Source organism: Anabrus simplex, chromosome 1, assembly GCF_040414725.1.
Source record: "Anabrus simplex isolate iqAnaSimp1 chromosome 1, ASM4041472v1, whole genome shotgun sequence".
NCBI lineage: Eukaryota > Metazoa > Arthropoda > Insecta > Orthoptera > Tettigoniidae > Anabrus > Anabrus simplex.
Genome location: NC_090265.1, coordinates 812,586,647 through 812,613,041, shown reverse-complemented (window position 1 = coordinate 812,613,041; position 26,395 = coordinate 812,586,647). Strand labels below are relative to the sequence as shown.

Sequence of the window (26,395 nt, the reverse complement as noted above, 5' to 3'; positions counted from 1 at the left end):
TTTTTAGAATTCCATCCACACCTGACAAGTGCACCTATGCTCATAAGCCTAACAGATGTACCAATCATTCAGCCTCACGTTGGGCAGCCATTTGTAACACGGTTACTAGACTAGACGGTAGGGGTCACGCGCAGGCTGGCTTTGGCTGATGACGTCATCTGATCCCCACTGCCGGGCTTGCAGTGAACGCGACCCATTGTAATTGTGCGTTTCTGTTAATGATTTGCTTGTTTTTATTTAACCACTTGCTTTTTTTTTTCAATTTTGATAATATAATTGCCAGTTGTTATGTGTAGATAATTATGTTGTAATTTATTTGAGTATTTTTCAGATCATTACAAGTAATATAAAATCACTGCGCTTAACGAACTATTCCGGTAGCTTTCTCAGTATTAAATTATCTTTCGCCTCGCAAATAAAGTATTTACGGTTCGGTTTTCGTATTTTCTAGCCATCCAGTGATTTTAGAACAATTTTATACATAGATTTATTTCTAAAATTAATTACTAAAATTAAAGAAACATGACCAATCGCACGGGATGCTTTTTACCGTTGTTTTGGGGGATTGTTGGTGTTAATTATTATTGTAAACACCTAATATTATATTTATGTATAAGTAATTATTTATAAATGTGTACATTCCGGTGGAATGTTGGTAAAAAGCCCCTGAAGAAACGTCAACCTCTTCCACCATTTCAGGGGTCACTCTTTTGGGAGGAGGGGGGGGGGGAAGAGGCTTCCACAGGCTTAGGCCATATAGACCTGTGTTACGGAGAAAACCCTCATAGTCAGAAAATTCGATCAAAAGTTCAATATTTAAAAACACTTAATAAATACACCTAATTATTATTGCTAGTGGCTTTACGTCGCACCGACACAGATAGGTCTTATGGCGACGATGGGATAGGAAAGGCCTAGGAGTTGGAAGGAAGCGGCCGTGGTCTTAATTAAGGTACAGCCCCAGCATTCGCCTGGTGTGAAAATGGGAAACCACGGAAAACCATCTTCAGGGCTGCCAACAGTGGGATTCGAACCCACTATCTCCCGGATGCAAGCTCACAGCCGCGCGCCCCTAACCGCACGGCCAACTCGTCCGGTCTTAATTATTATTATGGTGGTAAAACTATACACATAAATTTACTTTATATATAGGTACCACACAAAATATTTACATCTACATGTTATTTGGTTGTTTTACATTACTTTTAAATCAGTCTGTCCAACAACTTTTTAAATATTTTTTTCGCCCTTTTCCTTTTTTCATTAGGAGTTTGTTTACACCTCTTGTAAGAATTCATGAGCCTAAGTTTTTTTATGCTTTATATGATATAGACCGTAAGGTTACCGCCTTAACAATGTCCTCAGATGACCAGCTTGAGCATCTACCTTTTACTAAAGCTTGCTGTTGATTTTTAGAAAAAGTACCCCCCAAAACTTCAATTTTATTATATAGGTATTAGCTGCACTAAGACGGCCCTGAAGATACTTATTTTGCTGTTTTAAGTCACAATTTTCTAGTCTAATTAACTCCAGTTCTGCAGTCACTTCACCAATTTTCTCATTACAGAAACACTGATGTTTACTTTAGTCATCTAATTCCTTCCTCAAGATTGCATTATTAATATTTTCTGCTTCAGTTGGCGCCTGCTATAGTAAAATTTGCCGTATCTCCTTACGATGATTTCGCTTTTGTGCCCTTATTTCACGATTTTTACAGGACGGACTCGCTAAATCATTACTACTCGGTGGCAAATTTAAATCTGGTACTGCTTCAGGCCTTAAATCACGTCTAATTGGAAGGTTTAACAACTCACCCTTCAAGTCCCTTATGTAGTCCGAGTTGACGAAGTGTACAGAGCACACGCGAGCATTCTCAATAGTTAGTGAGTCAGCCCGTTTACAGGCATTAATCCACTTTAATTTAATGTCACTGTTCTTTGGAAAACGATGAAATTTAATGTCTAAATCCTTCTGGTGTCTATCGTGGTTAGAGCAACCGGCGACAGCACAACATACCATGGCACAGCACAGCACAGAAAAATTAAACCCCTACGCTGTTGACAAGGTAAACACCATCACTAGACTAATGGCGCTCTGCTTGTCTTGTCTTTATAATTGAATGGGCTTCGCTTGAGAGCGGTATACCCAGCCACGTAACCTATAAACAAACCCAAAGTATGGAGGAGGCGGACACATAAAGTATAAAGTGTAAAAAAAGGGGGAAATTAAGGAATGAAACGACAAAACAACTACACAGGAAAACACAAGGACACAAGGGGACTAATCTTCACGCCAAAGCGACCGATACTTGGCTACTTTCTACCAATCACAAACAGACCGGGTCAACACCTAGGGAATAAATAAAGGTATCTAAACTAGTGGACTGGATGGGTGACAGAAAAGAAATGAACAAAGCAACTACGGGCGAAATATCGAGTACCTAACACGTCAATGAATTAGGTACCTCGAAATTGGGAATGAAGAGAATATGAGGTAAACATAAAGCAATTATCGGAGGGAGGTCGTGTTATTTGGTGACATTACTACTTGCATTCCTAGAAGACCTATTCTGTGAAACATCAGATTCTATGTCGGATAAAAGAGACACAACTTCCGCGTGCAGAGTAAGGAGCCTTTTTGACCATGTGGCATCGTGCTCAGCTGCTTTAGCATACGCACCTAGTTTGTCTGAAATAACGGTAATTAATTTCGAAACCGGGTGCGAAGCCCGGGATGTTTCTGGCTTTGCGGTTTCAGGCGACACAACCTGCATGGACGGAACCGAAGTGTTTGGGAGATATTGCAGGTGTAGCCGAGGGAGGTATTTTGAGGAGTTCGCGATATCGCTGGACATCATAACCTGGCGACCTATCCGGACTCGGGGTGGGTGATGAGACAACCGCCGTAAATTTACGTTTTCTGGGCTGCTGATTCTGCGGAACCGGCGCAGATTTCTGGAGTGGAGGAAACTGATGTAGGGTCAAAAGGAGGTTGAATCTATTGGCTACTAGGGTAAAAAAGGACTCTGAGGATAAAGGAGGAACTTTCAAAGCCTGCCTTTTTTTTCATATCCTGTTGTCGTTTATGTTCTGGGCATTGAGGAGATCCTACTGAATGCTTCCCGGAACAATTGAAACAAAGCCTGTTATGATTCATGCATTCTGTAGTTTCATGATCGTGTCCGCAATTTGCGCATCGAGGGATTTGAGCCCTACAATTTTTTCTGGTATGGCCATATCTTTGATATCGCCTACAAATCGACGGTTGAAAGACAAATGGTTCGACGTGGGTACGAACCCGATAAATGGAAACGAAGGCAGGTAGGGTTTGGCTACGAAACGTGAGTTTAATGGTGCCAGTTGGAATATAACTGACCCGTCCTTCCTGAACGGAGCGTCGTTTCATTCTCTGAGCTCCAACGATCGGGGCGGTCGATTCAGCAACCTGACAAATTTCCTCTACCGACAAATCTTTATCCACTCCTCGAATAACTCCTATCTTATATAGTGACGCGGAAGGAATAAACGCTTTAGGACGTTTTTCCTTTAAGATAGGGTTGGTGAGAAATTGATTAGCTTTTGTTCTTGTCTGAAACTCAATTTGAATCCTATGGTGACCACGCCTAGCAATTTGAGTTACACCCTCAAATTTACGGTCATAAATGTTTTTTCCCAAAGCCATGGGATGTATGCTGCCCAATTTCTTACTTTCATCAATGGCCTCCACAAACACTAGATAGGGGCCCGTATGTGTATCATCGTATGTCTGCGTTTCAGATTTAATAGAATACACATCAACCTTAGTCGAGGGAGCACGCTCACTATCAGATGGGGTTGGGTCATTTAACACAAGGGTATTATCCATAGAGTACTCACGACTATCAACTTCAACAGACTCCTCCTCCATACTCTGTCCCCCGCTCGACTCCGCCATGAGATGGGGAGTGAGTTGGGAATTTAATACATATAATACTCACAAACTCTCGTACCGCTCCCAAGGAAGCTAAGCAAGGCGAAACACGTTACCAACGCCGAACCTACTCGCACACCACACTGAGTAATATTCTGTCACCGATAGTCACACGTCTACTCGCCACCGGTAACCAGCGCGAACTTCCAGCGCTCTGCTTCGTTTAGCGAACATGGGGACCGTGTTTCGTCAGGAGGCGTGTCTTGCTACTGCGCACCCAACTGATGACTCCTACCGTCTAGTCTAGTAACCGTGATTTGTAATATATGTAAACTAGCAGTGCCCGCGACTTCGTACGCGTGGAATTTATTTATGACTTATTGAGCTTCTTTGCATACAATGTTTGATGTAATATCAATGGAGACATGAACAAAGTGTGGCATTAAATAATTTCGATGGGCTTAAATTTCTCAACAGAATAAGCGTTTAGTATAACTGAGTACTGTTGAACGTTTACGACAACGAAGACAACAGACACACTGTACATTCGCTGCTCCGAGTGTGAAAAGGGAAAAAGTTATTTTCTTTTTTCAGTTCAAATATTATGTATACAACTTGATGTTCTCATGTGTTAATTATTAATTTTTAATTATTTCAGGTGCAAACTTGTAAACTTTATGGTTGAGGAATAATTATAAACTTGTTTATAAACAGAGAGAATGGACAGATATATTATTATTAAAAATAAAATTCTCGGCCAAGTTAGGGATTTTAACCTAGATCTGAGGGCTGATTCGAGATACACTCAGCCTACGTGATTACAATTGAGGAGGTATCACACGGTCAAATGAAGGCTCCAGTCGAAAAAGCCAAGGATAACTGCCGAGATAATTCGTCGTGCAGACCACACGATGCGTCGTAATCTGCAGGCCTTCGGGATGAGCAGTGGTCGAGAAACTGTTCACTGCAAACGCAAAAATGTCAAAAAAATTGTTTGAATTGCATGTGAGAAGAATTATGATGGTGATTGGATTCAGTGCAATAGTTGCAAAAACTGGGCTCATGAAAATGACGCCAAATTTCAGCATGATTTGTTCGGTCATCGTCCTACATGCCAAAAGTGACGAACACAATTCTTAGTGCAGTATTTTATTGCTTATCATTTCATAATGAATGTATTAAGTAACTTGTAAGTGTTCAAATTACACGATAACAAATTTTGGATCAAATACTACTTTCAAAAGATACTAAAGACAATATTAACATTTATTTTCACCAAATAATTTGATACATTGTACTAATTGTCGTGTATACAATTTGAGAAATTTTTATTACAGTCAATAGAGTTATGGACGTATAAATTTAAGTGGTCCAAATTACACGGACTTCCCCTACACAGTCTTGCCGCCACAGGGCTGTGAAGTTTATGGCTTGAGGACCGGTTCCGGTCTTGAATGTCCTCTTAAAATTTATCCACTGACCGAATGGTTTGGGTTGCGGGTTAGAATACGGAATTTGGAATCATGGCTGACCAGTGTGTAGCCTAGCGCTAGGCGCTGATTAATCCAAGATAACATTTGGCCTCTTGTATTTGAAGCCTTGGGTTTCGTAGATACCTAGTGTATTTACTAGTAGGTTACTCGCTAGGGGTAGTTTGCTGTATAATTTGGCAGCCATGTTCCGTCTTCTATCCCTAAGAGTTGTAATGTGAGACTCCTCGTGAAAGTCCACATTACGCACGTACCAATCGGCACCTGTAATAAAGGGAAAGGCCCCGTTCTGAACGGATTGCACCGTATCCAGGTGCCAATCAGCGGCAGTGCCCGGTATAGGGCAGGCATACTTCAGTAGCGGTCGTACTAGTGAAGTGTACAGTAATAGTTTGTTTTCTGGAGATAGACTGTTTTCAGCTTTCAATAAAGGGAATAATTTAGAGATCCTACTGTGGGCCATGGGCGCAACTTGTGAAATATGCTGTCGAAAGGTCGGTCCTCGGTCTAGGGTGACACCTAGGTACTTCGCACTCGAAGACCATCTGATTACTTCTCCGATGAAGTTCAGACCGCCTTCGAGTCGGTCCATGCGCTTAGTGAATAAAGTGCATGGCACTTATTTATATTAATTTTCATTCTCCACTTTCCGAGGCAGGGCTCGAGAGTGGAGAGGCTTTCCTGCAGGTACTGTTCGACTCTAGGTGCCTGACATGAGACCGCGGAGAGAGTCGTGTCTTAAGCATGTATGTAGAGCTTATCCTTTGGAGGTTTAGGCATGTCGGATATATAAATGTTGAACAGGGTGGGAGCAATCACACTAACTTGGGGCACTCCAGCTGTGATATCCCTGGAAGTAGATAGCGCCTTCCTAACAGAGACGTGAAATTTTCTCTCAGATAGGTAGCTCTGGATGAGCCGTAAGATAGAAAGGGAAACCGAATTTCTTCATTTTAAAAATGAGACCATCGTGCCGTATCGTGAGATATCCAGAAAACAGTGTCCGGTGTACTATTGTCATTGTAGTTTATAATAATGTTCTCTATTCATCTAAGGAGTTGGTGAGTACTGGCGTGTTTTTTCCTGAAGTCAAATAGTTAATCTGGCTCAAGATTAAGCTCGTCAATAATCGTCTGGAGTCAGGATAGGAGAATCATTTCAAAAAGTTTTGAGATGATTGTTAGGAGTGAGATAAGCCTGTAGTTCTGTGGGAACGTCAGGTTAGTTTTTGGTTTTGGAATCATGATAATTTTCGCAGGTTTTCATCTACCTGGAAAATTTGCGAAGCGGAAAATAGCATTAAATAGTTTCGTCAGATACGTAATTGCCTTCTTAGGGAGGTTCTTTAGAAACACCGCTGAGATCTCGCCCAGGCCGTGGGTTTTCCTGTTTTCTTGCCCTTTAATGTGGGACATGACCTCAGACGGAGTGACAAATTTAGACTCTATAGGCGGATGGGGGTCGTCTGTTTCGAGCAGATTTTCCTCCACCTCGTCATTAAAGTCGTCATTAGAAGGTTCAGTATTGGGAGAGCACGTTGTTTCCAACGTCTCTGTCAATGCTTCAGCCTTCTCCTTGTCTGTGTAGACTAGTCCCTGCTGTCCGTGGAGAACGGGTATGCCTGTCGTAGCACCTGTAGACAGACGAGCCATGCGGTAAACAGAGCCGTCGGTAGCACTTAATTCAGGTAGCCTAGATTGGAATGCAGCTCTACGGTAATGTTCCATCATGACGCGTAGGTTGCGTCTTTGGCGATTCCAGAGATTTTTCAGGCGAAGATCCTTGATTTTTTTCCACATTCTGCGTGTCCTGTCCTAGTCTTAGGTTTTCTGATTGTCGGTTCCACGGTGGAAGAGTTAGCTGCATTCCGTACTGAGTTTGTGAAATGTATAGCAAGAACGTCGATATCCTCCTTAGAGCAAATGCTGGGATTGCCGTTGATGTTATTGCTCAGGGTACTGCGGTAGAGTTGCCACTCTATAGAGCGGAGGTGGAGTGGGATGACGTCAGGTTCATGAGTAGGAGTTGCATCAAGAGTGAGGAGGACCGATTTATGATCAGAATCTGGGAAGTCTTGAGTGAGTAGGGTAGGGTATAGGTTTAGGTTCCTGAAAAGGGCTATATCTAGGTAGTCATGTAGATTGTTAGGTTTATAAGAGTAATATGTGGGTTTGTCGGTGGAGCCATGTAGGAAGTTGTTACTATAGCAGTACCTGGCAAGGGCTTCTCCTCGAGAGATGTTCATTCGGCTCTTCCATCTAGTATTCTTGCTGTTGAGGTCTCCTGCGAGGTTTATTCTTGGTTTGACTCACAGTACTTTGTTAAAGTTCTCGGTATCAAGCGTCACCTTAGGCGGTAGATAGCACGATGCAACTGTTAAGGGTCCTCTACTGGTCTCTACTTCTAATATCGTGGCCGCGAGAGTGGCAAGGCCGGCAGGTGTCGGTATTCGTGTATGTTTGAGTGTTCTTCTGATGAATATGCACGTGCGTCCGCCGTCTCTGGTACCGGGGTGGTCGTCCCTATACAGATTGTAATTTTCTATGTGTATTTTGTTAGGATGTTTGAGGTGGGTTTCACCCATCAAGATGATGTCTGTGTGTAGTTCCTGCGCTCTGAGAGCGAGTTCTTCTGTTTTGTGTAGAAGTGAGTCGGCATTCCAGTGGAGGATTCTTAATTGCTGCGGTCGTGTATAGGGCCTAGTTCCCATCACTGAACCATGAGAGGGCGGCTTCTGACACCGTCTCAAGCTTATCGTCCGCTGTTGTGGCTCTGCGGAGTCGCTTGAGGGTGGTAATTATGAGGGAGATGGTATTCTTGATAGAGGGGTCTCTTAGCATTTTTATGAGCTCAACGTAATCCGATGACCGATTACTTGAGCTCGCAGGGATTTAGAGGTAGGGGCGGTATTATAGCGGGGGAGGGGGAACGTTTTCGGTTGAGAGGTGAGGAGGGGCCGGGGTGTTGGTAGGCTGTGAGGGGTGAGGGTTCGGGTTCATAGTCTGGGCAAATGAAACACCTTCCTTCCTGATATCTGTGTTACGGATGCGGGAGGGGGTGGGGACACCATTCCTACCGGAGGGTAGTCTGTTTGTTATTACCATTGATATTTTTTAGGTAAATATTACATTTTCTGTAATTTGCGGTGTGTTTTTCTCCGCAGTTGGTGCAGGTCGGATTAAACTCTTGTTGCCCGCACCTAGGACAATCAGTAGCGTAGGGGGGTTTCCCACAGATGGCACATTTCCGATTGCAGTGGCAACCTGATGAACCGTGCCCGTAACCTTGGCAACGGTAACAATGTACCAGACCCTAGGGACCACGATACCTCTTTATTTTTACGATGCTGTCTACGAGGATTTTAATCTCGTAGATGGAGTTTTCCTGGGAATTCGTATCATTGTACGTGACCAGGAATAAGAGTATTTTCTGCTTTGACTTCTGAAAAGTGAGTTGCTTGATAGACGCTATGTCATAGCCGCGGGCAACGAGTTCATCCTGTACTTCATTTAGATCTTGGGTGGAGTGCAGCCCTCTGATTACCGCTTTGCGATAGCGCTTGTCTAATAGTGCACTGGAGTGGTATTACCATGTACGAGCACGGACGATCTGGGTAATCAGTTCGTAGTCCTCCTGATACCTTAGTGTCCACCCTAACGCCGTCGTGGAAGTATTCACCTAGTGTTCTCGTAGGGTCCGGATTAATTCGTTGACGTCCTTCACGTCTTAGACGTACATGGGTGGAGTCCTGATTTTCGCTGGTCTTTGTTGTTCCGCTCCTGGTTTTCTGCCTGTTGGCTCGGGGTGGCTTGCTGCCTCGGAGTCTGGGTGGCAGGGGTGAAGGGTTTCCTCTGGGGACAGATATTAGTAGGTAGGTGTGGAGCGTGGATGGCGCTAGTTGAGGGGCGGTTGAGTGCCTCGTACCGGTTCTTGGTAGGAATAGGCTTAGGTTGAGGGAGAGAAGGGGGTCGAGGAGTTTTGGCCCTTCGACTCTTCCTCTCCTTACGGATAATGGTAACCATGTCCCGAGAGTCGAAGGTTTCTACGTCAGTGGAGCTGGCGTCTGTGTCAGTAGAGCTACCTCGGTCTTCGCTGGCTAATGGCGAATGGGGAAAGCTCCTCATGGAGGCTGGAGATTGTGAACCCTTAGGTCTGATGCAGTTTGTAGTCGTAGACTGCTGGTTAGGGCTGTCATCGTGGGTGGGTGGCCGGTTCATTGATAGAGTAACTCTATTTAGCCGCACGGGTATTCGTAGTTTTATTGCGCTTTCGGGGCGGCCCGATGTGCTTAATTGAAGCGACAAGAGAAGGGGGGCGTGTTTCCCTCAGTAGGGGGGTTGCGGTTGGCAAACTTAGCCATATCATAGGCTTTAGGGGGGCAGTAATTTAATTTTAAAAAAGAGAGCTAATAGCGTCTCCATGTGGTGGTGTGGGGCAGTGCCTACGGTAGTCGGTTTAAAAATTCAGTCATTCCGCAGTAGTAAAGTAATACTGTGTGTAAGGGAGGGGGGTTCTAACACCCTAGGGTGGACCAAAAGAACCGCGCAACGGCTTACCACTATGAGCCAAGGTTATGTTGTCACCGTCAGGTTTCGGTGAGTCTCACAGTGGGGCCGGCTATCGAACCTAGCTACGTTGCAAGTTATGATGGCTGCTAGTCGACTTAAAAATAGGGAGAGCTTACTGTTAGCAACAAGGCCGCCGCCTGGTACTAGACTAGTACCTCGCCACCAGCCAAGTTGCGGTAATCGAGCGGTGGAAGCCAGAGAAGCCACCTAGACCAGCGGAAAGCAGACAAAGTAGCCGTAAGACAAATTTATTTTCTCTTTCATTTTGCTCTTTTAGGAACTGACTACTGGGCTGCTGTGCTGGTTCGTGCAGCTGTCTGGATCTTCACAGAACTACGTCACCCATAAGGTGAGTGACCGTGGCGTTGGGTAGTCCCATGTGCCGGTGCTGTGTGTGTTGTGGCGCCGCGGAGATGAGAATTGTGGCGTGCCGTGAATCAGCCCGAATGGACTGCTAGTTAGAGAGTGTCCCTGTGTCAGACCGCCCGCAGTACTGCTACGTACGGATGGTGACGGAAGTTGCGGCTGGCAGGAGAGCAGCGGGTAAACCAGTTGTCATACATACTGCCAACTGGAACTACCACGCTAAAAGCTGTCAGGACACGCACGTTGTTTTAACTCATTGTCATACCTTGCCGCGCCTGCCAGACGGCGCGCGTGCAGTGACCATTCATACACAGACCAGGACGAATAGAAATTAATAGTGTGACGACTCCCTCTGAATCACATGCTAACAGACACGGTGTACATGTTCTCCGCCACCTGCAGCGCTGCTGTCGATCAAAGGGCCAAGTACGCGCGCTTTTCGTCGGCTTACTGTGGAAGTGTGCAAACGGGTTTGTGGTCTTTTTCAGTAGTTTTATACATTCTCCAGTTGTATAAGTGCAACATAGCTGGCATTAACTTTTCATGAACTGAAAAGTGAAAAAGATTATGCATTTGAGAAGTAGGACGTATACTTTGACACATGCTTCAATTTACTACCGCATGTGAATATGCCTACAACTTGCAATGTCCCAGGTTGTAATTCGGGTTACAATAAACATTCCAATGATAAGCGTCATTTTTGTTTCACCCCCAAAAGATCCCACTCTGTTCTCAAAGTGGTCGAAGGCTATCCCACGTCAACATCTGCCTTAAAGTGATAGTACCCTTAACATAATTTTTCAGTCAGATTAGAGCCATGGCAAAAGCTGGTTGTCACAGAGAATGCCAAAATCACAAGTACAGTTCAGGAAAAAAATTACAGCACGCTTGCCTTTGATCAGCCACCATTATTTTTTTTTTTTTTTTTTGCTAGTTGCTTTACGTCGCACCGACACAGATAGGTCTTATAGCAACGATAGGATAGGAAAGGCCTAGGAGTTGGAAGGAAGCGGCCGTGGCCTTAATTAAGGTACAGCCCCAGAATTTGCCTGGTGTGAAAATGGGAAACCACGGGAAACCATCTTCAGGGCTGCCGACAGTGGGATTCGAACCCACTCTCTCCCGGATGCAAGCTCACAGCCGCGTGCCCCTAACCGCACGGCCAACTAGCTCGGTCCACCATTATCAAGTTGGGAAGATGAACAAATAGCTCCTTTCGCCAGTTCAAAAATTAATGTCATTCATCAGTTCAGTGGGTATATTGTTAAACATGCAAGCGAAGTGATAGGCTGTACAGTATGTATTGGTTCTATGCAAAACAATACAGGGGAGGACCTAACAAGTCTAGAATAATATTTTAATGCATCCAACTATCTTATTTATCCATCGAGTGAATTATTATTGATGTTTTCTCATGTAGAGGAAGTTGTTGTGAGAAATATTAGTGTAAAAGAAGCATAATGGGGTGAAATATTTCAAGAATGCCTGGATAGTTTACCTTCAATTACTGTTTCTTATAGACTTGGGTGCTGTACTGAACATGCTCAGGACTTGGTACCAAAATTAATTTTTCATTACATACGATGCCGATTTTATTTCCCGAACAAAAGAAGTACGGAAAGAAATGCAAGCTTGTACGACCGCAAAACATACCCAGAAAATGTCCAAGGTGTCCAGTTAACTGAATGATGGGGTGAAGTGCTGATAAGATTCATTAATTTGAGCATGTTAATATATAATTTAACTTAAGTAGTTATGTAGGAATTACATATGTATGACATACCGGTACGTAACATCATGTGGGTGCCTGCAGTTTTAATGTGTTTATATTACGCAGCATGTACACTAACAGTCGAACATGTGTTTTTTAAAGGTTAGAGCTGATAATTGCAACTGAGTTTGATTTTGTGGTGAATTAATGAAATAGCTCTATACACACACACACCCGTTTGACATATTCGTTAAGACACTGACGAACCAATTTCAGAAGTAATGTCATTAAACCATTACTAAATGTAAAATACTTCCTACGAATTTGTCACATATTACTTTCAAAACAAGGAGCACTATTATCTTAATTTGCACAAAACACAGATCGCACATAAACACAGTCATCGGTCAGTAAAGATAATGCACATTACTGAAACATAATAATAATAAACACACGGTTTTAAATAATTTATTTAAACGATAAATTCCAAATTAAATCACATCAGACCTCATTTAAAATCACATGTTCAGGGACAGCTGATCCCTGTTTACCTACACCAGCGCCGCGTAGTGTAGGAACATATCAAACAGCAGAAGTCGTCACACTATGTACTTCTATTCGTCCTGCACAGACGCCTGGCAGGCGGTCTACTGTGGGGAGGTCTATAAGATTCACCGCCATCTAGCACCACGCGTGACGTCACGCAAAGCCGAACATAACCGACTCCGCTCCGCTCCATCACCCGATAGAGGCCAGCGGTTGCGCGCGCAATGGGACTCGCATTGTCATAATTTAAGAAAATACTGACATATATACTTTCATTGTAGCACGAATGTTATAAATGATGAAATGAGATCATCCTCAGTAGTAATAATTATTGTTGAAAATAACTGGAAGTATATTTTAAAATTCGAAGTTTTTTCTTCAGAAATATAAATACAAAGTACGTCTACACAATAAATTTGATACTACTGTAAATATCACTTTGTCAGAAACATAGTGCTGAACTTAGCGGGATAGAAATATGCCATACAATAATTTTATTCAGAACTGTTCTGTTAGTTTTGTGTCTTCAGTCAGAATCCTCGGAAAAATCTCTGCAAAAATATAGGAATATATTCATTTCATGGCAGCAAACGATATGTTTAAAATTCAATGTAACTTTATTATTAAAGTAAAACGAATATTCGGTTAGATATCAGTTCTCAGTAAATAATAAAATTGTACAAAAGAAAATATACACGGTTTTTATTCGTGAATAGCTAGTTATCTCCCTAGAAATTATGTCTTTAGTTAATCTCCGTTTCAACCCAAACCTCGTAATGATCTCTATTTCTGTTTATATCTCCGTGACAGTGAGAAGGTGGTGGTGGTGATTATTGCTTTAAGAGAAAATACAATTGGGCAACCATCAACGCTTAGCAAACTGATCACAGGAAGAAGTCCGACACTTCAACAAATGAAGGAATCGGCCAAAGAAAGACAAGGGTCACAAAGGGCGTGAAAATGAAAGACTCCGTAGCATTCGCAGATGTAATACCGCCGGGGTCGGAAGTGAACAAGAGTTGCTGAAGAGAGGTTGCACAGGACTGATGAAAGTGTGGAGTCTGGCACAACTAAGTGGAAGCAATGTCAGGACTCAGCTAAGGGCATAGTGGTCGCCAATCCACGCTCCCAAGCTGAAAGCCCCAGGGACCCTTTTTAGCCGCCTCTTACGACAGCAGGGGATATCATGGATATTATATTCTGCAGACCCCGCAATCTCAGAAGGCTCCATGTAAGACCTTATATATTACCAACAATAAGCCTATACAGTACGCTACCTCAGTAATAATAATTTCGTGTGGCTATTTCTAGCCGAGTGCAGCCCTTGTAAGGCAGACCCTCCGATGAGGTTGGGCGGCATCTGCCATTTGTAGCTAACTGCGTGTTATTGTGGTGGAGGATAGTGTTATGTGTGATGTGTGAGTTGCAGGGATGTTGGGGACAGCACAAACACCCAGCCCCCGGGCCGTTGGAATTAACTAATTAAGGTTAAAATCCCCGACCCGGCTGGGAATCGAACCCTGGACCCTCTGAACCGAAGGCCAGTACGCTGACCATTCAGTTGACGAGTCGGACGGTACCTCAGTGAAACTTTAATATTAAAGATTCCTAGATTGGATACTAATTCTGAATTTGACCGGTGACCCAGCTGTTAGGCCCCTTTAAACAAATAAACATTTCTGAAATTTTCAAAATAATGTGCATAGCTATAACAGATGCAATAGGAAAGCAATAGTGCCATGGAATTTTCCTATTCTTCTTCCGTTTTTCCCACATCCTTGTGAGGTCGGGTGCCAACTGTGCAGCACATGTGAACTGGAGCCTGCTTTACGACCGGATGCTCTTCCTAACGCCAAATATATGTGGAGGGGTGTATTTAATATTACGAGTACCGAGTTAGTTGGCCAGCTGTTAGCTTGCATGCGGCAGATGGTGGGTTTGAATCGCCCCGTCGGCAGCCCTGAAAATGCGTTAATGCGACGTTAAACCACTATCAAAAGAATCTACCCAGTCCCCGAATTAAATTAACTAGATGCAGTTTAAAAGCGACCCAGCCGGGAATCGAACCAATGAAGTTCGGAAATGGAGGTCTTGACGCTGACCATTAAGCTACGGAGCTAACAGCAGCGTAGAATAATATGTGTTAAATAAACATTTTAATGTGTTATAGCTATGCATATTATTTTTAAAAATTCTGAATTATATAGGCCTATCCAATATAGAAATCTTTAATATTAAATTTACACTGAAGTACTGTATAGGCTTATTGTTGGTAATATATGACGGCTTTCATGGAGCCCTCTGAGGTTTCTCTACCACTTGCTTTAGGTCGCACCGACACAGATATGGCGACGATGGGATAGGAAAGGCCTAGGAATGGGAAGGAAGCGGCCATGGTCTTAATTAAGGTTCAGCATTTGCCTGATATGAAAATGGGAAACCACGAAAAACCTTCTTCAGGGCTGCCGACAGTGGGGTTCGAACCCAATATCTCCCGGATGCAAGCTCATAGCTGCGCGCCTGTACCCTCTAAAGTTGCAGGGTCTATAGAATATAATATCTACTGTATCCCCTGCTTGTAAGAGGCGGCTAAAAGGGGTCCCTGGGGCTTTCAGCTTGGGAGCGTGGGTTGGCGACCACGAGGCCCTTAGCTGGGACCTGGCGTTGCTTCCACTTAGTTGTGCTAGGCTCCACACTTTCATCAGTCCTGTGCAACCTCTCTTGATCAACTCCTGTTCACTTCCGACCCCGGCGGTATTACATCTGCGAATGCTACGAAGTCTTTCATTTTCACGCCCTTTGTGACCCTTTGTCTTTCTTTGGCCGATTTCTTCATTTGTCGAAGTGTCCGACTTCTTTCTGTGATCAGTTTGTTAAGCGTTGATGGTTGCTCAGTTGTATTTTCCCTTAAAGCAATAATCACCACCACCACCTTCTCACTGTCATGGAGATACAAACAGAAATAGAGATAATTACGAGGTTTAGGTTGAAACGGAGATTAACTAAAGACATCAAGGGAGATAACTAGCTATTCACGAATAATAACTGTGTCTTGTATTGTACAATTTTATTATTTATTGAAAAATGGTATCTAAACGAATCTTCGTTTTACATCAATAATAAAGTTACACTGAATTTTAAACATATCGTTTGCTGTCATGAAAATATTCTTTTCGTAACAGTGAATAAATATTCTTTATTTACAGAGAGTTTTCCAAGGATTCTGACTGCAGACACAAAACTAACACAACAGTTCTGAATAAAATTATTTTATGATATATTCCTATCCCGCTGAAGTTCAGCATTATGTTTCTGACAAAGTGATATTTTATATCAAATTTATTGTGTACTTTGTATTTATATTTCTGAAAAGAACTTCGAATTTTAAAATATAGGCCTACTTCAAGTTACTTTTAATAATAATTACTGGGGATGAACTCATGTCATCATGCGTACTGCAGTAAAAGTGTATATTTCAGTATTTTCTTAAATGATACACTAATGTGAGTCCCAGTGCGCGCGCACCGCTGGCCCCTGTCGGGTGATACAGTAAGAGACTGTTTAGGTCGGAGCGGAGTCGGTTATATTCGGCTTTGCGTGACGTCACTAATGGTGCTAGATGGCGGTGAATCTTAGGCCTCCCCTCTACTGAGAGGTAAGCTTTGTAAAACTAGTTCAAGCCTTCTGTCCATAGATGGCATGGCATCCTGTGTACCTTCTGAAAGCTGAGAATCTGCTCTTTCCCTTGAATTTAGAATGAACATCATGTAATGCATCACGCAGCAGGCAATCGCTCTCGAAGTAGGGTGATTACCAGCTTGATAATCAGTAGAAATGGCCGACCCTAATAAACATTGTATTACAAGGAATAAAATCGAATGTACCTGTAGAATATGGGATAGCCAGAGTGAACTGGGCAGTGATATAGTTTCAGAAAATTATACAATTGTATTTACTAGCAATTAAAGTTACAGCAGCATACCGGTACCGGTAACCAAAAAATTCACGTGAGAGTGATGAAGCGTTTGAAGTGACGATGATATGAAGTCCACCCTGCCTACAAAAGAAACAAAGGAAGATGGCTGGGAATGGAGCAAAGCAGGTGATAAACCTTCCAAATATGGTTTTATATGAAATTCTGGAACAAAATCCATCATAAACGGGACCCTCCCTCTAGATCCCTCCTCTCTAGACATTTCTCAACACGTGGTTCACAACTCTTTATGTGATGAGATAGCTACTGAAAGGAACGGTTTTGTCGATCACTTATTCGCAGAAAAAAATCCCAACTCACCCGGTATGAGTTCACTGGATACATTTCACAAGGTTTTTAACCCCAAATCAGGCCGTGCCTGTGTTGAATGCAATACCGGCAAGGAGAAGGCAATGAGATGCGAGTGTGAAAAGTATTTGGTGGCTTTGCATTTCGCGGAGTGTTATAGGGTGTTGCACACCATTGAAAGCTTTCAGATTGTATTTATGGGTGCTGCATTTAATCACATCAATTGCATGATTAGAATTCAGTATGTTGTGGATTACATGTACAAATCTTAGTAGTGTAAAACTGTATCTTATGCGTGAAAAAATTTATACATGCGCATGCTCGGTGCATTAAAAATAGTATGTCAGTAGGTTAATAGAACTTTTTTTCAAGTTGCTTTACGTCGCACCGACGTAGATAGCTCCCATGGCAACGATGTGGCAGGAAAGGGCTAGGAGTAGGAAGGAAACGGCCGTGGCGTTCATTAAGGTACAGCCCCGGCATTTGCCTGGTGTCAAAATGGGAAACCACGGAAAACCATCTCCTGGGCTGCCGACGGTGGGGTTCGAACACACTATTTCCCGAATAGTGCATAGCGGCCGCACTTAAGCTTTAATATAACTGCAGTGAGCATTATTAACAGTAATTTATGGAATAAGTGACATTTGTAATATTTATAACTTATCAGTTTAGCGTGCAAGAGCAGCAATATGTCGGCTTCTTTCGACCGTGGGTAAATCAAGAATCACAGTGTAATGAAGCGGAATTGAATCATCTGCCTGGACCTTCTTCTTCCTCTTTTCCACCAAAAAACTCCAAGTGAAAGTGATGAAAATGTGATTGGTAGAGGTGTCAAATTACGAAAACAAACCGTAATTTCTTAGGAGGTGTTTTAGGAAATGGTGGTGTTATCACTGATAATAATTTAAATAATTTAGCATCGGAAGCGACAGGAATCTGTACTACTACGGTGAAAAATGTAGTTAAAAGCAGTGATTTCATTGCTTATGAAACCCCCACTAAAAAGAAAGTTCAGAAGTAGAAATTTAAATTTGATAAAATAGACTATTTTACTCCGGACTTGCTTCGTCGAACAATTTTTTAGTATTATAGGGACGGCAAATCTCCAACAATAGATGAACTAACGTAATCAGTGAAACAAAAGACAGCTTGGACAGATTTTCAGTTTCCGTATGGGCGAAGACACTTTGTCGCTTTCTGAAAAGTATGGGGTTTAAATGCTGTCTGTACCCAAAAAGTGTTTTAAGGCTGAAAAATCTGAAATAATTGCTTGGCGGTACAGATATCTTCAAGATATTCAAGATCGTTTGGCCCAAGGTTATGCTGGATGAAACGTGGTTCGACAGTACCTGTTGCAGAATGAAGAACTGAACAGACGATTGTGTGAATCATGCGGTAACAACGAAGGCGATAGAATTGTTATTGCTCATTACGGTGGACGGTTTGGTTTTCTTAGTGATGCTCTTCTAGTCACACAAGCTAAAATGGCGGATGCTCCCGCGGATTACCATGAAATCGGAAAACTTTGCAAACTGTTTTGAAGAGAGAATACTACAACGCTTAGAAGTACCATCTATGAGAGTTATGCGCAATGCCTCCTACACATCCGTGTATTTAACCTTAAACCCAATCAATCCTTGAATAAATATCGAATCCTTCAATATATGATCGATACAAATATTTCTGCACCTCAGCCTATTCCTATAATTAAAGTAGGCCTACTTCTCTAAATTATTGCGGAGAACACGCCTATTGAGAGAAAGAAAAACGTTTGTAAAAGAATTGGCAGCCAGTTATGGACACAGAGTCTTGCGCATACCACCACACCACTGCATTTTATATCCCATTGAGATGGTGTGATCGGAGATTTTTAAAAAAAGGAGGACCGCACTCAAAATCTAAGAAAGAAACTATTGGAGGAGACTATTCAATCAGTGAAGGAAGCCTGAATGTTCGTGACACTTGACAAGTGGAGAAATTACATCAGCCACGTGGATAAAATAGAAAATAGCTCAAGAACATCGAGTGTATTTTTGACAGGAAGATTTGCATACAGCTAACAGATTCTTGCGAGAAGGATTAAGGTAAATTTTTAATAAGAAGAAATTTAATGGATTAATGGTTAATAGTCTTTCTAGGGACCCACACTTCAAATAAAATGCCTTTCTTTCCATATAACAAATACTTATAAACAACAAAATTTAATAAATAACAATAATCCAACTCATTTGAAGCTTTCATGGTATGCAAAACACCCTAAAGTGGGAGTTAACGCCTTAAAGTGTATTGCGTTCACTTAACTGCCATAGGCCGACGTGCTAAAATCTGCGCCACGGAGGAGCCAATAATTAATTAATAATAATTCAGTTTTCTCTTCAGTCAGTATAAATAAAGTATTTCTTTCTTTCTTTCTTTCTTAATCAGTAGACCATCCAGGGTTGGTTTTTCTCTCGGACTCAGCGAGGGATCCCACCACTACCGTCTCAAGTGCAGTGTCTTGGAGCGTGAAATTTTGGGTCGGGATAAAACTGCGGAGTAGGACAGGTACCTCGACCAGATGGCCTCACCTGCTACGCTGAACAGGGGCCTTGTGGCGGATGGAAAGATCGGAAGGGATAGACAAGGAAGAGGGAAGGAATTGGGAGTGTCCTTACGTTAGGTACCATCCCAGCATTTGCCTGGAGGAGAAGTGAGGAAACTACGGAAAACCACTTCCAGGATGGCTGAGGTTCGAATCGAACCCCCCTCGACTCGGTTGACCTCCCGGGGTTGAGTGGACACCGTTCCAGCCCTCGTACAACTTTTCGAATTTCGTGGCAGAGTTGCGAATCGTACCCTGGCCTCCGGGGGTGGCAGCTTATCACACTAACCACTATAGCACAGAGGCGGAGAAGTATTATTATTACTTTAAAAATGGTTTACATTACAAAGTGTACAGCCTATTCGTGGGATAAAATTGGGTAATTGGATCATTTATTTTGTAGAGAGTTATATAATAATAGCAACAACAAAAAATTATTTATTATTATTATTATTATTATTATTATTATTATTATTATTATTATTATTATTATTATGTCCGACTCGTTGGCTGAATGGTCAGCGTACTGGCCTTCGGTTCAGAGGGTCCCGGTTTCGATTCCCGGCCGGGTCGGGGATTTTAACCTTAATTGGTTAATTCCAATGGCTCGGGGGCTGGGCGTGTGTGGCGTATTCAACATTAGAAATCATCGTAGGTAGGGCCCTCATCTTCACAGACATGCAGATCGCCTAATAGGCCGTCTACTAGAAAAAGACCTGCACCATGTCTCTCCGGAGGCCATACGCCATTATTATTATTATTATTATTATTATTATTATTATTATTATTATTATTATTATTATTATTATTATTATTATTATTATTATTATTATTATTATTATTATTATTATTATTATTATTGTGGATATTTTGGAGTTGAAATGTAAAACCACATAAATCATTTCAAGAAAAGGCAGCGGTGGGATTTGTACCCCGGCGCCTCCCAATTTCGGATTACTATCCCGTCGCCCTATCACTGAGTTAGTCCAGTTTTATGTGTGGTTTAAATTAGCGTTTTAGTATTCAGGTGGTTATTTTCGTAACTTCATAACCTACTTTCATCGCAATAATACAATATTAACATTATTTTTTTCATGCCTAATTTCCGGAGCTATAATAATAATAATAATAATAATAATAATAATAATAATAATAATAATAATAATAATAATAATAATAATAATAATAATAATAACAACTCAATTTACATCAAAATGACAAATGATGAATTCCATATTATTTTTTCCTTGCTCTGGCTTGTTTGGCAACTCTGGCTACATTAGCTGTAGTAATTCCTTTAAGCGGCATAAGACCCGAGCTGTCGCTGGAGTGTAGTGGTGTGAGGTGAGGTCGTTATGTCTTGTTGCCAACATTTTTTATATCTGCCTGACAACTAAGGTTCTCGCACAACCGAATTTTAGAAGAGGATATTATTATCCATTTATTTATACTTATTACTCTGTATACGCCATGGGGTACATGCTATTATGAAAGATTACGAGCAAGGTGCTCTTTGCCTCAATCATCTCATGTTAGGCAACGTTCAAGAGCGGATCCCGCGAAATACCTGATGACCACATTGGCTGCTTGCTTCGGCTACAGAGACCCCTGATCGGAGCGGGTGACATTCGGGGAGGATGACTTCGGGCATGGCGTTGAAACGTCCGAAGCCTGTCCTGGGTAGTCCGCCGCCCTGGTCTTTAACTTTCGATTCCCTCAGGGGGGCAATGCAATGGAAACAAGCACAGCGTGAAACTCTGGAATCAAGATCCATTAAATGACTCTCGGTTCACACATCATTGTTTACAAGGCTAAGAACACAAAATAAACAGAAAACGGACGAAACCTTCAGCTGACATAAATAACATGCCTGCCAACATTTGCCTTGTACCGTGCAGCAATCTCTCATACCCAGGACATGAAGTGTCTCTGAATTCCGTGAAAATTTTACTGTTTTTCTGCACAAATTGTACGCCTTCGTATACTAAGCTTAAAACTACCTTTAAGTAATTTTAGCAAAAAAGTGGATATAGGGAGTTTCTGCACTTTGTCATGCAAGTTCGTGGCTTATATTTAACGGGAGTCTTCTTTGGGCTGTGTAGTGTAAGGTTTCGAGCCGCTCACGTTCCTTGGATCGATTCTCGACGTAGATGAGCGTGACCCATGGCCGATTTACGTACTAGTAATTTAAAGAAATCCTTACTGCAGGGAAATTCCCTCACTTCGTTGAATGTCTAATAACGAGAGCAGTCGAGAAGAAGGTTTAAAAACATGCACTTTTCCATACCTCTTCTGTCTCAGCATGAAAAACGGATATGTCGATGTGCCTATTGGTTCTATTTCACATCGAGTCGAATTTTATATGTTAACGTTATTCGGAATAACACGGAAAGTAAAGATGTAAGATACTGCAGTTACTTACGTCACTAAACTTCTACCAAAACTAAAACACACTACCAGAACCCTTCTACAGAGAATATAAAACTGTTACTTAGATATTCTATGGATGGCTACGTTACGTCATGCAGGCGAGTCGATACTGATTCTTGAATGATATTCAATGGTTGACACTGAACTGATTATTACAAATTCATTAAATGTTGTTTCAATAAAAAGTTAAATTCAACACGGTAGAGTAGAGTACTGGGTGTTACAAAGGCGAAAATGTTTCAAGTATTCGTTCGAACTTCGGATGTAAAACCTCACTTTTGTGTCTTGTACCGTAAATAAATATAAACACATTTAACAAAATTCTACTTACTTTAAAAACTCGATCCAGAAGCTGCAGCTGTTTCGCGTCCTCTGGTGTCACTGGTCGCTCCCAGTCGTCAGCAAAAACTTCCTTCAGCTCCTGATATACGTCTTCTTGTATTTGGGGATGATACGCCAGCAGCAGAAGAGTAAAGGACATGGCGTTGGCAGTCGTTTCAATTCCAGCCAATAGTATAGTAATCACTTCATCTCTTAATTGTTTGTTTGACAGATTAGCACCTTCACTTTCAGAGGAATTGATTAAGATATCTAGAAATGATCTTTTATTTATTTTCTCATCATTCTGCTCGGATTCTTTATTCTTGCGTGATTCTCGAAGTTTATTAAGAATTACGCTATCACTGAGGTCGTAGAGAATTTTTTCCACTTCCTTATGTTTTCGCCCTGTATCAGTCAGATGGAAGATTGTATCTAACATTAGCCAAGGTCTCGTAGCACGTTTATACCCAATATTTAATATATTTAAAATAAAATGCGTTATATCCTTATTTTCTCCTTCCTGTGCCTTAATACTAATTCCCAAAGTGCTTTCACAAACCATATCAAGAGTACAAAGGGAAAGCACCTCATAGATATCAAACACATCCCCGCAGATGAACTTTTCTAACTGATTGACCAAATTGCAAGCTTGTATATTAAAAACTGAATAATAGCTCTCTAATACGTATGTTTTGAAGGATGGGGCGACGACCTTACGTTGATGTTTCCAGTATTCACCTTCACAGGTTAATAACCCCTTCCCGAAAAACTTCTCTAAAGCTCCCATGATTATACGGTCTCTATCTAGAAACCGTTCTTTTACGCAGATTTGTTCCACATCCTCTGCATTTGTAGTGCATATGTAAAGTGAATGTCCCATCCAAAATCGAAATGCTTTGCGTTCGTATCGGTCAACTAAATCGCGAATAAGATAGAATGCTTTCTCCGGCCCTTCAAATAAATAATGGATGTTGCCCAGAAGAGGTATTGTGGGAGGACCTGGAATTTGAGCCGCTAATTCACGGAGACGTCGACGCGACCACCAGAATTTGATACACCACACGCAAACAGTCAACAAAAACAGCAGGAGAATACTCATCTTGCGGTCGAGTCAACTACACCTTGGTTACGAATGAAGCGGAAGCAGGCTTCTAAGCCATTGTATAAACGGGGGACTGGAGAAGAAGAGAGTGGGGAACTGATTGCCAGTAGGCGCGCGGGTTTTGAAGGCTTCAGAACACGCCTTCAGCAATGAAGGAGTGACACCCAGTGTTGCTACCTGTTGAATAACGTTCGCCTCTGTGATGTAGTGGTTAGTGTGATTACCTGCCACTCCCGGAGGACCGGGTTCGATTCCCTGCTCTGACACGAAATTTGAAAAGTGGTACGAAGCCTGGCACGGGGTCCACTCAGCCTCGGGAGGTCAAATGAGTAGAGGGGGTTCGATTCTCGGCTCAACCATCATCGAACTGGTTTTGCGTGGTTTCCCACTTCTCCTACAGGAAAATGCTTTGATGGTACTTAACTTAAGGTCACGGCCGCTTCCTTCCCCCCTCCTTGTCTATCCCTTACAATCTTCCCATCCTCGCCACGAGGCCCTTGTTCTGCATAGCAGGTGAGGCCACCTGGGTGACGCACTGGTCCTCCTCCATAGTTGTAAACCCGATCCAAAATCACGCGCTCCAGGGGGCTGTAGAGGCTGCAGATTAAACGGGTTGAGAAAATAATAATAATAATAATAATAATAATAATAATAATAATAATAATAATAATAATAATAATAATAATAATAATTTGATCTCGCAGAGAAAGACCAAGCGGATCTTTTTTCTTACTTCGTAAACACCGAAGTTGAAAAAGACCCTCAAGAAATAAGGACCACTCATGAAGGCATCCAGAAACGTGTTCCTTTCCAGAAGAAAGTTCGAACATACCAGCGATTCCAAGAAAAGCCCAAGTTGAAAACAGGCAAGAAGTGGGGCTCACAGAAAGCAGAATGCGGGAATACTGGGGAATAATTAAAGCTCAAGGATTCAAACGTTGAAACAACGTGGTCCACATCCAGCTGAAACGAAGCATAAGAGATAATAATAATAATAATAATAATAATAATAATAATAATAATAATAATAATAATAATAAAACCAAACCAAACCCCATGGCACTTCAGCCCTTGAAGGGCCTTGGCCTACCAAGCGACCGCTGCTCAGTCCGAAGGCCTGCAGATTACGAGGTGTCGTGTGGTCAGCACGACGCTTCCTCTCGGCCGTTATTCTTGGAATAATAATAATAATAATAATAATAATAATAATAATAATAATAATAATAATAATAATAATAATAATAATAATAATAATAATAATAATAATTTTGACCTCACCTACCTCGCGGAGGGTTTTTGATGTAACGCCATTTAGGCTGCTCCAGTGTCAATTTCGTCCCGATATACTCCAGAAGATGCAGAAGTAAAACGTACTTCTGTTGCGTGAACTATGGCGGAGTTTTACATTGTAATTTTTCTGGGAAAACACCAAATGCATAATTATAATTAATCATATACAGTCGTATCAGTACACTAAATTTTATTTCAAACCCGGTTTTCCGACTCTAAGGTTCATTATCAGTGTTGAAATATTTTAACACATTTGATTTCACATGAGTGTGTTGGAACGAAGAGGTTGACAAGGTTGAAAGGCCACCTTGAGGTGACGTATTAACATGTGCTGCAGTGAGCCCCGTACTTAAAGCTGAACGTTTGTCTAATACTAGATCAAGAGCCTGAGCACGAGAATAAGCCTGCCCTTCCTATGTTGATCTCAACAGTGCTCCATTGTAGCTGTTTAAAAATTATTTAAACTCGTTTGAACTCACATGTTTTAAAATGTTACAACACTGCTAATGGAGCTTAGATTCCGAAAACCGGTTCTGAAATAAAATTTATTGTGCTGATAACGACTATGTCTGTCTGTTAGTAACTTAAACTTCCCGGCCATTTGTCCTTTTCTTCACGTGTATTTATTTCGCTATTACTCGAAATTCGGTTACCGTACATGAATTTCTCGATTTCTTATAGCAAACATTTCTTCCCTTGAAGTAAAAAAATACTCTGTAACTCGAATTTTGTGCAACATTAACTGTGCAATACGGCATTTGTGGTTTGTTAGGAACAGTTAACAAGTAAAGAAAGGTTCACAGTGATGCTGGCAGATAATATGACGGAAATCGAAAAACTTTTAATGATCGGAAAATAGACGAAGCCTCGCTGTTTCTCGGGTGTGAATTAATTACCGGTCACGTACGAAAGCAATCCCCGAAGTCGTGGATGACAAACTCCATTTACGAATGTCGGCTGCGTAGTATTGACGAGAAGGTTCAACGTGAAGGGAGGAAAGGTTAACAGTAAAAATCAGAAGAGAGTAACGGATTTTTTCTAAAGGTGTTAATCGAGGTATAGTTCTTGTTTCACTACTGTATGTACTGTATCCTGTCTTCTAAAAAGTTACTGTGATAAGGGTTATCATTAAAGTGATGTCATAAAATAGAGATTGCTTGCATATTTTTAAATACTGTTAAATAATGTATTCAGCACATGTCCGCAATTATGAGCTAAACATGCTAAAAAACGGTATTCTCTATATTTCGAAATTTCGATAACTCGAAATAAAATGTAGTTCCCTATGTGATTCGAGAAGTTCGAAAGTTACTTCGAGATACTGAAAATTCGATTAATGGAGGTTCGAGATACCGAGGTTCGACTGTAATTATCTGGGCTGCTCGGAGAAGTTAGCTGATGATGTTTGTGTGCATGGTAAAGTCCTTCAACGGAAATGGGATGTTGACATCACGAATATAATTCTACATTCTCCAAACTTATTTTACAGTACGAACACGTACAGTACAGCAATTGCCAGGGTTTTAATGTGAATTGATTACAATGCAAGCTAAAATACTGTGTGTTCAGTACAGCACTTGGCCCGTTTCTCTACGGGTTTGTGTATGAAGTGAGATGAATCTTCGTATTCATCTTTTACGAGTGGATACCCTTCTGACGTCTGATATAAGATGAAGTGATATCTGATGATAGAAAAGGAGAGGGTGAAACCCGGTGCCCGCACACAGCATAACCCCGCTGAATAGCACCTAAGTGTACCCTCAAGTTTTAATGTCCCCATCCGACGGACGAATCACCAT

At 41.8% G+C, this 26,395-nt stretch overlaps 1 protein-coding gene across 1 annotated transcript in view; it reads right to left on the bottom strand.

Annotated features, from left to right (window-relative positions):
- LOC136873766 (cytochrome P450 4C1) overlaps positions 1 to 23,346 on the bottom strand; it is a 55,815-nt gene extending 32,469 nt beyond the window's left edge. The window contains exon 1 of the mRNA XM_067146973.2: positions 22,215 to 23,346. Coding sequence (XP_067003074.2) covers positions 22,215 to 23,303 — 1,089 coding nt within the window. The 5' untranslated portion in view covers positions 23,304 to 23,346. The remainder of the gene's footprint in view (positions 1 to 22,214) is intronic.
- Between the last annotated feature and the right edge of the window lie 3,049 nt (positions 23,347 to 26,395).